This window comes from Haplochromis burtoni, unplaced genomic scaffold (genome assembly GCF_018398535.1).
Source record: "Haplochromis burtoni strain Fernald_Lab_line unplaced genomic scaffold, NCSU_Asbu1 Contig_41, whole genome shotgun sequence".
In the NCBI taxonomy this organism is placed as follows: domain Eukaryota; kingdom Metazoa; phylum Chordata; class Actinopteri; order Cichliformes; family Cichlidae; genus Haplochromis; species Haplochromis burtoni.
In genome coordinates this window covers 1,376,572-1,390,044 of record NW_024582402.1, presented here as the reverse complement: position 1 = coordinate 1,390,044, position 13,473 = coordinate 1,376,572, and the positions used below count along the sequence as shown (strand labels likewise).

At 42.8% G+C, this 13,473-nt stretch overlaps 1 protein-coding gene across 18 annotated transcripts in view; it reads right to left on the bottom strand.

Moving 5' to 3' along the window:
* Positions 1-13,473, bottom strand: part of LOC102289157 (receptor-type tyrosine-protein phosphatase S) — a 70,097-nt gene that overhangs the window by 42,781 nt on the left and 13,843 nt on the right. For 9 of the 18 annotated variants that reach the window (XM_042219998.1, XM_042219999.1, XM_042220001.1 and 6 more), the window contains exons 3-4: positions 9,919-10,067; positions 8,444-8,585 (exon numbers count right to left, since the gene is read on the bottom strand). In XM_042219998.1, the coding sequence (XP_042075932.1) occupies positions 8,444-8,585; positions 9,919-10,067 (291 nt within the window). The remainder of the gene's footprint in view (positions 1-8,443; positions 8,586-9,918; positions 10,068-13,473) is intronic. The other 9 variants (XM_042220000.1, XM_042220010.1, XM_042220011.1 and 6 more) reach the window with 1 other exon arrangement.

Here is a 13,473-nt window from a genome sequence, read left to right as displayed (position 1 = left end):
AAGACGCCCCACCATGTTGCAAAAATCTTTTCCTAAACAACCCAAGGTACAAGACAAAGAGCCTGTGGTGATAACCACGTCTCCAAATTCCTCAGAAATCCTTTAGTATGCCTGAAAAACACGATTCTACTGAAGCCCCACCGGCAACCACCACAGCACCCAAAGGATTTGCTGCCAAAGTCCCAAAGTCCCTGTGCCAGACACCATAGGACATCCTCTGAGGTCCATGACTTTGTAAGTGCGCATGCGCCATTAGCGTGCTGCCTGCTGTAACCCTAATTTCCTTCAGGATTAATAAAGTATTCTGATTCTGAATCTGTGTAAATCAAAGTACAGGGTTAGAGTGGGGCGAAGTGCAGTATGTGTACTTATTTCATGAGGACAGTGAAGGCTCAGTTTTTCTAAAACAAATAACGGATGTATCAGCTTCTACTGCCATGCATTCAGTCCTTCCTTTCCCACACATGCAGTGATGTGAAAGCTCCCCCCTCATAGCTGCTTAAACATTAGTAGGCTTATGAAAGCAAAGATATCAGCAAAGACAGCAGAGCCACTATAGCCTTGGTGATCAAAGTTGTGTGTTCATTCCTACAGCTAGCTAGTCATTAGGTGATATAGCAGGCGGGCAGAAACACAGCTAGGATTTTTCTGTGTGTTTGACAGGCCATTTCTGGAAGAGTATAAACATACCGCCCAGTCAGCAGGAGTTACTTAAGTGCCTACACACACACACACACGCACACACACACAAATACACACACACAGGCTTTGCAGTACATTACTAACCTAGAATTACAGGTGTTTGGTGGCAGTGGCGATGAACTACGAGTTTTCAAAGGTGTGGTTCTGTGTTATGTGGTGCTAACGATTCCTGTCTAATAACTATGCAGAAAGCTGCTCAGAAACAGCAGCGGCAATTAGAAGCTGGGATCAGAGGAGGGGCAGGGCACTGGGGGTAATAAGGACTTGTTAGCAGTAATTGTTAAAATGTACCAACGATTAGAGAGGCCGATCTGGGATGTGTCTGAATGCGTCTGGATATGTCTTATTACGTTGTAGGAGCTGAGGACAAGTGTGTGTGTGTGTTTGTGTGTTGGCTGTGTGTACATATTTGCTTCTATGGCTATGTTCTCATTAGCATCTTCACAGATTTCTGCAAAGTGTCGAATAATGTTGAGCGGCACGATCGCACATATCCAGGAAAATAAGTGTGTGCACGCAAAAAAGCAGTTGCTTTCTATTTCGCACACACACATACACAAACACGTTCACATACACTTTCTCTGGTGAATGGGATTAAGAGTCTCAGTGACAACAGTCCAGATGGCCAGACACGTAATCAAGCATCCATCAGCCCTCCTGCTTCCTTTCCTCCTTACCCTTTAAACCACTCTCTCTTTCTCACACATGCACACAGACACCTCCTCCATACCTGGAACTATAATTATAAATCCACATTCCCGCAGCAGCGAAGCAACGAGATTGCAATTTCCTTGGCTAATAAATCAAACCCATCGGAACATCTTGATTGTCAGGCAAAACAAAACCTGCTAAAGTTTGCTTTGCTTGAGCCCAGAATCACAGACATATCTGGAGCTGAACGCAGTCCAAGATGCAGACCGTAGCCACGTCAACTGTCTGTGTGTTTTTCCTCTCCTCCACTCCTCCTCCGGGCCCCCTGCTACCTAACCACATGACAGACATATACCATCTGTTCCCACACACTCTGTGATGAGGATGAGAGGCTGAGTTGAGATAGGATCTATCGCTCTCTTTCTCTCTTTCTACAGTCATCAGCGCTAGAGAGACCTCGTCAGATAGGAATGTCAAGCTGTTGCTGATGCTGCGCCTGAGAAGAGAAAGTGGAGAAATGCCACAAAAAAGCAAGAGAGGAATCAAAACTTGATGATCAAGATGTTTAGTGCAACAATTAGGCCTCGTGAAGACAGGAGCCATCAGACAGCAGAGACTGGAGTGGGCAGAGTGGACCACGCTAACACTTCTGAGACCCCCCCCCACCCCAACCCTTCAGCATCCCTGACAGATCAATACTAATGATCTACCTGAATGGAGGCTAGTGGTATGGCCACTGATGAAATAGACAGGAAGAGAAAGGAAAGAGAAGAGGGAGATCGATGGGCAGGTCAAAAGGTGAACTCCCAAAGGCGAGGAATATGCTAGGCCTACATTTGCTCCCCTCTACCCTCCCCGAATCCTACCCCTCTCTTGAGAGGGTTCAGATGGTCTTTTTATCACTCTGCCAGCTACCACAACATGGACTCCCTGGCTGTTAATTAGAGCACACCACAGCACTGGGCTCAAGGCATGTGCATATACAATGCATGCGTGTGTGTGTCTGTAGGGCGTGTGGCTCTATATTCCACTCAGGTCTTTATTAATGCTGCAAATACATGGTGTGGGTGGACCTTGGACTGAACACTTGGAGAGAATTAGAAGAAATGGAGAGAGTCGGACAGATAAACAGAGAGAGTGATAGAGAGAGGGATTAAAGACACTTACTGCCGTGCTGTAAAATACCACAAAAAGAGGAAAAATAGTAGTGAATCTTTGCAAGCATCCAGAACCCAACGATGCTTTTCAGATAGCTAAGGATATTCAGCAGTGTAGAAAACAAACAAGGGTTAAGTTAGTCATTTTAACTTTAAAAATCTGCTCATTTCAAGCTTGAGTAGAATTGTTTTGCATCATTAACTGTTTAAAATAATCCGAGTTTATCTTCTACTGCAGCACCCAGTTCATCCAATTCATCCTCTGTATAAAATGAACATTTTTAACTCCATTCCCTTTAAAGCTAGCTCCCCATTTAAGTTAAATCCATACTGTCTGTGAAGGTTCTCAGTCATCCAGGTCATCGTAGTCAAAGGAGCTTGCAAAGAAAAGCGTCTGGACTTCTTTAAGTTACTTGAAGACGTTTCACCTCTCTTCCGAGAAGCCATTTGACCTTAGAACTGAAGAAGCTTCTCGGATGAGAGGTGAAACGTCTTCAAGTAACTTAAAGAAGTCCAGACGCTTTTCTTTGCAAGCTCCTTTAAATCCATACTGATTTGTTGTCCTTTGTAAAAAGAACATCATACCAACAGTCAAGCATAGTGGTGGTAGTGTGATGGTCTGGGGCTGCTTTGCTGCTTCAGGGCGACACTGTGATTGATGGAACCATGAATTCTGCTCTCCACCAGAAAATCCTGGAGGAGTATGTGTGGGCAACAGTTTGTGTCCGGAAGCTCAAGTAGCAGGACAATGATCCGAAACACACCAGCAAGTCCACCTCTGAATAGCTCAAAAAAAGAAAAAGAAGCTTTGGAGACACCTAATCAAAACCTGGCCTTCAATCAGATTGAGATGTTTTGGCGTAACCTTTTTCACGCTCAGAAACCCTCCACTGTGGCTGCATTAAAATAATTCTGAGGAGTGGGCCAAATCTCCTCCACAGCGAAATGAAAGACTTGTTGCACAAATGCTTGATTGCAGTTCCTTGGGCTAAGGGTAGCACTATCAGGTATTAGGTTCAGAGACAATTAATTTTTTCCTTTTTTTTTTTTTACACAGGATTTGTGTTAGGGGTTAGGGGGTTTGGAAATGAAATGAAAAGATTTTCTCTTTACATTTTCTCAGGTTATCTTTGTGTAATATTACAATTTGACAAAGATGTTTGATGATCTAAAACCTCAAAAGGATGGCACAATCCTTATGATGTTATGATATATACAAAGCTGTGTTAGAAAAACAGCTTTAATTATCTAAAATATCCTGCTTGCCCTTACCTGGGCTCTCATATTTCTTAGATACAGACGGAAAGTGAGTGCCTGTTAAAGAATGGCCTTTTTAACCCTCATCTGTTGCTTTATTTGATTAACATTTCATGATAGTTAATGTTTCATGGTTGTTTTAAACGTCTATGAATTATCTTATATTAAATCCTCGTGTTTAATACCCTAACACTAATGCCAAGATGGTAGCTGCATTAATGAGGTAAGTTAAAAAAATGTCCTAATTTCTTTAATTCATTCAGTTTGTTAACACTGACATTTTCATTTGTAATTGTAATTAATTTAACTTTTTTATATCATCACTCATAAATAAGAAAATTATCCGTCTATGGACCTGATCATCATCAATGTATAATATAATATAATATAATATAATATAATATAATATAATAGTAATTAGAAGGCATCAGTTTGCAAGGTCTCTAATGCCTTTTCCACTGAACTGTAGAGCAACATAAGATAACAAAACCCTTCTTTAAAGGGCAAAATGTAGGAAACAGCTTTGTTAAAACCACAGCCAGCTGTTTTAATAGACTGGCTCAATTAAAAGGACACAAACACAGCAGCAAACTCACACTCTGCCCCGCAGATGCAGATAACCCATTCCACAGTACAGGACACTAAAGTACAGTTCACCAGAGAGGAGAATATGGAGCTACAGGTATTCAGCCAGGCTCCTGGATGAGTCAGCGACCGCTTGAAATAGATACTGCGGGCATGGCCTTGATCACACTTTCCTCTAAAATGAATCATTTATCAAGAGCAAACACTGCTGCACAAAAGTGCCGCTTATTTTTCATCTCCTGGTTAAATTGATAAGATAGCCTATGGAAAAATGTGGCATGTGTATACAAACACTCTGTGTGTCAACAGCGTTTGGGGGAACATTGGCAAGGGTCGAGCAGCATTGTTCCCCGGAGCTTTGTGTTTGTGTGTATTTGTGTGTATCAAGAGGTTGAGCGCGTACATTTTGGCCTGGTTATGTTTGCAGAAGGGCAATCAGGCCTAGTGCCCAAAACCAGTCAGTAGAGCCAACCAGTTCTGGGCAAATATGCAATTTGTGTGTCCGTGCATGCACACACGCATGCGGCAGTAGAACGGAAAGACACAAACACCCAAAGGGTCAAACACATAATGCATATGATGCAAACAAACAAACATGAATCCAGGTTTTCTTTCCCCGTGCCTCTTTGTATTTCCATCTCACGTGCACAGAAACCCAAACAGATACTCTCTCTCTCTCCCACATTCACACACAAACACGCCCGCTTCCCCGCGGAAAAAAATCATTATTTCTCCCAGTTAAGAAACAGGTTGCCTATTCATCTCTCAGTTCATTTCAGTGGGAAATGGCCATGTGCATGAAAGAAGTCTGAATAAAAGCCGATCTCGGGGAGCCTGATTCAGGATTAATCTGCTCGCACTCAGCAGTCTTCAGAGGCTCTAATGCTTTGACTCCTATTGACTGCAGGAGGGCTGAAGGGGAGCACTTTAAATGCTAATAGACCTTTATGATAATAGATCACAATGCAATGCAAATGCAGACTTTGTAGACCAATCACATGAAAAACCCATGTGTCTTCACCATTGTGTGCCCTACTTTAGGGGGCCAGGACTAAACAGGATCCCACATGTAAGGCTGATTCCCGAACCACATATAAACATTCAAGAAGAATTTAAAAAATGAAAGAAGGACCAAATATAAACAGCAAAGACGAGGGGTTAAAAATGATGAAACAGCCAGTTCTCCACTCGAGGAGTGTAATCCTCCTGCAGGCTGAGTAGATACTCTTAGTTGTTTCCAGACCGAAATGCTGCTTGAGCCGCCGGCCTGCCAATGCAGCAGACGCCTAGGGGGAATCACTGATCTGACTCTGTTGTTCATATGAAGGGTGTTTGCCGTGGTGGCAGAACATCTCTCTTCCCTCTTCTCTCTCTCTCTCTCTCACCCTGTTTCTCCCCCATCCCCCGCCTGCCTTTCTCCTAAAATGGGACACTGGGAGGTGAGTATAATCAGGATTACTTTGCACAAAACCAGACATACACACGCACACAAATGTATGCACTCACGCACACACCCGTGCGCACGCTTACCAGCGCACACACATACAGCGCTGCGGTGATGAGAATCTCTCGCCCACAAGAGGCTTTCAAACATGCAGAGCTGCAGATATTCATGTCTCCTGAAGGGAGAGCAACACAACTGCAGTGTCCATAGAAAAGAGCAGCTGGGATGGAAAGGGGAAGGGGTGGAGCGGCGGAGGGCATGTAGAAATGCAACGGGAGGAGTTAAAAACAGAGTCAGACAGACAGAATAGATGGCTAAGAAAATGAAAGCATGAATAAAACAGAAGAGAAGAAATTAGAAACGGATATTGCTGTAGGGCCAAAGTACGGCTCCTGGAGTTAAAGAAAGAAAGATATAAGGAGGAAAAAAGGTCATTTTACAGGTAATGTGTGAGGATGATAAAGATGATGATGATGTAGGTGAAGGCCCATAACCTACCACATCTCCACCCATTAGGCAGCCAACAGTGCAGCAGTAAATATCCTGTGGCCAACTGCAAGCCCCTTACTCTGTACGAAACTGCTATTAGTCTTAGTCCACCATTATACAGAACGATGAGATAAAGCACATCAGTGGATGAAAAAGACTTTTCAGTGGAAGTGGAAGGGTTTTGGCCAGTAATGGAAAGCCTGTTTTCTACTTCAGTGGTGGACCTTTTCTACGATGGACTGGTTCTTTTTTAAAGACTGACCCAAGCACAATTTCTGCAGACATTTGTGCACTTAACAGCATTCTTGGATGACATGATCTATTCTGCAGAATATCACTGAGCCTACAGTAGGCTGCATGGGTGCAAGACACTGGGAGTATCCTGTCATGTTTGAAGTAGCAGGAGGTGCTGTCACTGTGTAAAGTTGAAGTAAAACTGCGCAGTAACTTGCAGGTAATTTAAATCCCTCTCCTCGTGTTTATGTATATATAGAGCAAAGAAGCTTTAGATTTACTTTTGAATATAAATTTAAAAACACTTAGAAACATCTTGGCAACAAACTTGTACCTCAAATTTTATATCTTTACTTTAAAATTTTCTGAAAAGTTTGATTTAAAATACACAGGCATTAATCATCTAAAAATAAATTGTTCATCATGTTAAAATTTTAACCTCAGCTCACGCAAATCAAGGTTTTCAACAGGAATCACTAGCAACTGTGGGTTTAGTGTATTGTCCGAGGGTAATGGCCAGGGATTAAAACACCAACCCCGGGATTAGTGGACAACCATGACAACCAGCCTACACGGTTGTTTGATGTGCAGCACTTTCCAGAATGACTTCATGCGCCCTGATACGTTAAAGGGACAGCTTACAAAAAATGGCTGATGTGCAACAAATTTCTAAGCAGCATAAAACTCTCAAAAAATAATATATACACAAAATTATTGCCTTTATTGCCAACTGAATGCCAGAGACGTGCCTGTGCATGATCATTCAGGCCAAATCTAACTATTACAGCTACAGTCAGCTCTGATTCTGATTGGTACTCTCGGTGAAATATTATCTTATTCATTGCTACCCTTCACTCTGCTCTCAAAGACTGAAGATTGTAATGTCACTGAAGGGATGGGGACATCACCGCACACAGAACGGGTTGAGAGAATAGGTTATGGCACCAGGAACACACTACCACCCACACACGAACACGACCACACACACACACACACACACACACACACACACACACACACACTGGGAAGCTCGCCCTCGAGGTGTAGTTTATGTGGTAATGTGCTTTAGATTGGGGCTGTGTGTGCAGAGAGGATGGGCTGGGTAACAGATGGACAGGAGTCTATTCCCTGGGCTACCAGCCTTCTGCTTACCACACCGCCCTGCCAGCTCCACAATCCTCATCCATCTCCTTCACTCCTACACCCCCACCTCCCACCAAACCCCATCTCCTATGACATCCCATTCAATCTCTTTTGTTTCACAGCATCCTGCTGTGTTACACGACTTACTGCCATCTTTTCATCTTCCATCATCTCCATTTGACCTCTTCCATCCCCCCTTTCCCTTTTTCCTCCTTATTTACTCCTAGCGAGCAAAGGTTTTTTGCCAAACCAGGGCGTAATCCCTTGATTTTCCTTCATGTATTAACAGCCTGAGCAGTCATGCCTCTGTTTCTTCTTTCATTCCTGCTGTGCTGGGTAGATGCCCAGTGCTCTCATGCCAAGCTATCAGCCACATGCTGCAATTTTAGTCCATAACATGTTGGAGCTCCACATTAGATAAATTTTCCTTCAAGGGGCCAGTGTACATTCGATTAACACCCTCGCTCTGGACGGGAAGTGCAACGTTTAGAGCAAGCCGGTACAGTTTGCTAAAATGCCCCTTAGCTAGCATGCTAGCTGGCCCTCTCTGTGGCCAGATCACGCTCGCTGCACTCAGAGGGACTATAAAAAGAGCAGCTCCCTGCAGCCTCCTGTGCTGGCAGGGTGCGGCCCTGCTTCGCTGTTACATCTACGACTGACAGCTCAGTGAAGCAGGGATGCCGGTTGAAGGCGAGCGTGCAAAAGAAAGCACCTCTTGAGTAGACACAGTGTGTGTGCGTGTGTGTGTACAGTATATGTGAGGGGTTTTTGTTTGTCTTACCTCTGATAATGGACAGCTTTGCAGTGACAGACTTCTCGTCTACGCTGTTACGTGCCACACACTCGTAGGTGTTCTCATCTCGGGGACCTCTAAGTGGTTGGATCCTCAGCACAGCACCTGCACCATCATCAAACTCTATGGTCTGGACAGCCACAGAACAAGACATATTAGTCACAGCAGAGGAGGCACATAAACCCTACTATTAGAGCAGCTGACTATAATGTTGCGTGTCAGCACCTCGGCCCAGTGTGTGTTGTGTTAATATCACAACAATTACAGCTAAGCACTTCATCATGCCCCACCAGAAAAAAAGAAATACAAATAATAATAATAAATACAAATAATGATTTTGTTTGCTCTTCTCTACGGAAATGCTAGAGGTCAGGCACAGATACAAAACATTTACCTGTGCTCACACATTTACCTGGAGCGGGTAAAGAAGGAGGCAGTTTCTTGCACAAATACACTTCATCTGGGTTGATACTTACTGAGATGGGGGGGTTGAATGAGGTCCTCTGGTAGAAACTGAGTATTTCTAACCATTAGGTCACAGGATCAATACACAGTCAGGCCTCTACTGAGCCACAAGAATTTACTCTCTGGACTAGGCTGCTGTATAGCTCCATGACAGCAATATGTGAATTCAATAGGAAGTAAAGTCAGTAATACTTAAGGGTCCATTGATTAGTTTTATTTTAGGTTTGTAAAATGATCGGACGTTTAATGGAACCTTGTGATCTACTGTATATTGGAAACATGTATTTTTAAACAATTATTTTTCACTAATAGTTTAAATGTTGGGTCTCTTTATCTTCTTGATAATACTGATACCGCCTGTTTAACTTTGGAGCTGCAGCCAAGAGGCCAGTTAACTTAGATCAGCATTAAAGAAGGTGTGCGCTACACTTAGCTTCAGCATAGACAAGCTAGCTGGCTAATTGCATGCGTAGAGTACTGATTTAGCATGTAAAAATAATAATAATAAACCCTTTAATACGTTTGGCATATTATACTTATTGTACAGATTAAACAAACAATGAATTACCTTTATATTTTTATTTTCAGAGACTTAAAAAGAACGAATAGCTGCTTCACCCAGCTACCATTCTGTATGCTAAGCTAAGCTAATCAGTGCACTGGTGTAGCCTCTTATTTAATCAGACACATCAAAGATACCAGTCTGTGTATTTCAAAAATTTGTGAACATACCTTGATTCCAAAACATATTTTTAGTATTTTATATTAAAATTTTAAAAAAAATAACTGGAAAAAAACCTATTTCTCACATACATAACAAAGTTTTATCTTAACAGTTTTTCGCCTATCCACTCTCTGTATAAATTTATTTACAGTGTAACGTCAAGGTTGTAATTAATGTATACATTCAAATAATATGCATGTTTTTTAAATGGATTTGCATATTCATATCTGTCATGCAGTTACAGTAGGAGTTGAACATTGAGCACTGTGACAACCACCTCGATACGCTGGGAGTTGACCTTCTTGCCCTTCTTGTTCCAGTAGACAGAGGGCTTGGGATTGCCTGTGGCTTGGCACACAAATGATGCTACACCTCCTGATACTCCGATCTGGTCTGTGGGAGTCTTGGTGAATTTTGGGGGAGCTAAGAGAGAGAGAGAAAAGGAGGGAGAAAAATGAGTGAGGGATGGGGGGAAATTAAAACAAGACACCAGAGGGCTACAAATGAACTCCACAACCAGCAACAACCGTCCCCGCTGACCACGCCCCATTTCACTGTCAGTGACTGGTCAGGCCGACTTGTGTTCTGATGTCTATGTGTTGTGCTTACTTCCTGGGTATCATCTAGAGGACAAACTGAAGGACTTCCTGTGGGCCATAAATAAAAGATGGGGCTGGGCTTCACAGGAACATCTCTTTCTCTCTCTCCGTCTCTCTGCTTTCTCGAGGGCAGGCTGCCATTGTATTTCATGCAGCACAGGCTGTCATGACACATGAGTGTTTCACAGGTAGGTGAAGTGTTGGCTGCAAATTCACAGCATATAATTGGTTTAAATGTATTAATATCAGAGGTGTCATTTTATGCCTGTGCATGCCAAAGAACTGCACAGAGATCCTGATGATGTTAGCAAACACAATGAACACAGCAGCACAGGGTTTTGTTAATTTTCAGAGTCGACTCAAGGAGACAATTTCATCTTGGAGGCCGAAAGCATCTTAGGTGGGACGTATGAGCGCTGCGGTCGCCCTCTAAGACGAAAACAGCAATTTCCAAGTGTGATATTGAGCCAGGCGTAGCGAACCTACACTTCTCACAGCGGCTGAGTCAGATCAGTCAAACAACCTCATGCATCCACCCTTTGCTATCTGTCTGTGGCCTGTTTCCATGGCGCCCAGCTTAACTCATCCTCAGCTACAGAAACACCGCTATCCATCAGGGTGAAATCAGGATGACCCTTACCATGGCAACCTGGATGCCTCCTCCCCTACATCTGGGTGGGTGAGGTCTGCCTGTGTTGATTCACTTCTGCTCTGAAGACCACACAGGAGCAAAAAAAAAGGAAGCCCTGCCTATCAAGAAATCACCAGCAGATTCTAAAGCCTTTTTGCACGTCTTCCCACTCCTACTCACTTCGTTGGTTAACAGCCATGCAGAACACTTCCCAGTGCCTTGACAGTAACTGGAATAACATTATGTCAAAAGACTGCTCCTGTCCCGACTGCCCCGTGTTGTCTCTTAAAGACCCACTCTGAATGTCAGAAATAAAGTGGTTTGCCATAATCCGCACAGGAAGAAGCAAAAAGCTGGTACAGTAGAGTCAATCAGAACAAATTTATGCCCACCATTTTGGGATTCAAGAGCAGGGTAGTTTTTTCTGAGGACTCTTAGAAAAGCACAGACTATTGAGCAGGCTGCTGGTTTTTTCTGACAACAATATAAGAACTATCAAAAAAAAAAAAAATCAAAAAAGACTAAATGCCATGGCTGAAACTGCTTTCTCCATCCTATAGGGTTATGAATGAATTTCATGTTCTTCTTAGGGATTGAACATGGTTTTCGGTGGCTTTACTTTGAGTCCAAAACGTTTTCTATGTTCTTTTTAATGTACTTCAACACCAATCCGCGTGCAAAACCGACCCCACTGGCAGTGTTACCACTTAAGCCTCTTCTGAAAGCCAGAGAAAAGCCCTACAAGCTACTGGCTCTGGATGGATGTGGACTGAACAGCAACTAGTTATGAGAGGAAGATTCCAGAAAGCTGCCCCGAAAAAAGAGGCACTAATGAGAAACCGTGGCTCTTTAATACCAAGTCCCACTCTGTTTCCACGGAACAGGATGGTCTACCACTGAAATACCTATTGTCTGTTTTTAAGGGAGCACCTTTGTAACCGGTAATCATTTGACTGAAAGACTGACTGCTGCTGAGCTGAGATACAGCTGGCACCTGCAGGCGTAGTGCCATAAATGAGTTCGGAGCTTGTTTCAAGTAACGCTGTGGGCTAAAGAGGAACAAGTTTGAGTTGGAAAATTTCTTTTGGGGGAATTAGAGTAACCTCTTGTGAAATGTACAGCTCTAAAAGATGCTACTTATGGCAAAGGTATTAGTGCAACCAGCTGTGGTCTGACAAGCCCTTAAGCCACTTTAATAATGCATCTCTTCCTGATTGTGTGTTTTTTGTTGTCAACTTTGTTTGCATTTCCTGGCTAAATGCGTGACAAAAATGAAAGGAAATTTAAAAATAAAACCTCCTGTGATACAAAGATGATGACTGCAGAGTACGATGTGTTGCTGGGCACATAAGAGACGAAAATAAAAGGAACACTGTCTCGGAAGAGGATCGCTGTCAGGGAAACGCTAACCATGTTTTGCATAAAATTCGACAAAGTGATGGTGAAGCATAATATCTGAAATTAATTTTCAATAATTTGGAAAAGAGCTGAGTTGAACCAGTAAATACTCAGAGGCACTGAGGGCCTACTAGCAAATCTCTCGTTTTTAGAAGTACTTATTGTCCATTATATGGTGTAGTCTGTTTACCTAGGCTAATTTGGTCATTGTTCTGCTATACATATTGTTAATGGAAGAATTCCAGTTATGATTTTATCTCCTTCGTTACTCAGAAAGCTAGAGAGATTTGGATCTACAGGGAAAGAAAGATTATTTTCCCCTCCACAATACTATCTGCTCTGCTGAGCAACACTGTAGGTGGTCAAAAAGCAGCAATATTCAGTCCCACAACATTTCAGCTGAAAGTTGGCTGTTGTGTAATTTTTTTTCTCTTCACTGAATATAAAAAGATTTCAGATATGATGTCAGTCTTATAAAAGAACCGTGGACGCAAATTGGTTACGCAAATGGGAGATTAAAAAAAAAAAATGCACGAGGCAACTGCCGTATCTAATGGTGAGCGGTGCCATCTCTGTCTTTAACCTATCTTACCTTCTTATCCAAAAAAATCTAAATATATCAGTTTAGTAACATTTTCAGAGCTCTGACAGCTGTGTGTGTGTGTGCATTTGTGTATCCTATGTGTGTGGCCAACTGAGGCAGGAAATTTGTGGAAATGTTGTAATCAAGGAGATGATGAGGAACATGCTGATGGAACCTCCTGGCTTATCACAACACATTAACAACGCCACAGCCCTAAGATGATGTGCTGACGGGCCTGGATCCACTCCTCTCATACACACACACACACACACACACACACACATATACAACACACACCGCACACATAGACTCACATACACACACACAGAATCAAAGACGCACACACACACACAGAATCAAAGACGCACACACACACACAGAATCAAAGACGCACACACACACACACAGCCACATCTATATACACGTCTGTGCCTCGCATTCATTGCTGACAATATACCAGCTGCCATTCAACCGAGAAAAAGACAAAAAGACAAAAAAAGACTACCATCACATATAGACAGACAGACAGACAGACAGACAGACAGACAGACAGACAGACAGAGAGATAGATAGATAGATAGATAGATAGATAGATAGATAGATAGATAGATAGATAGA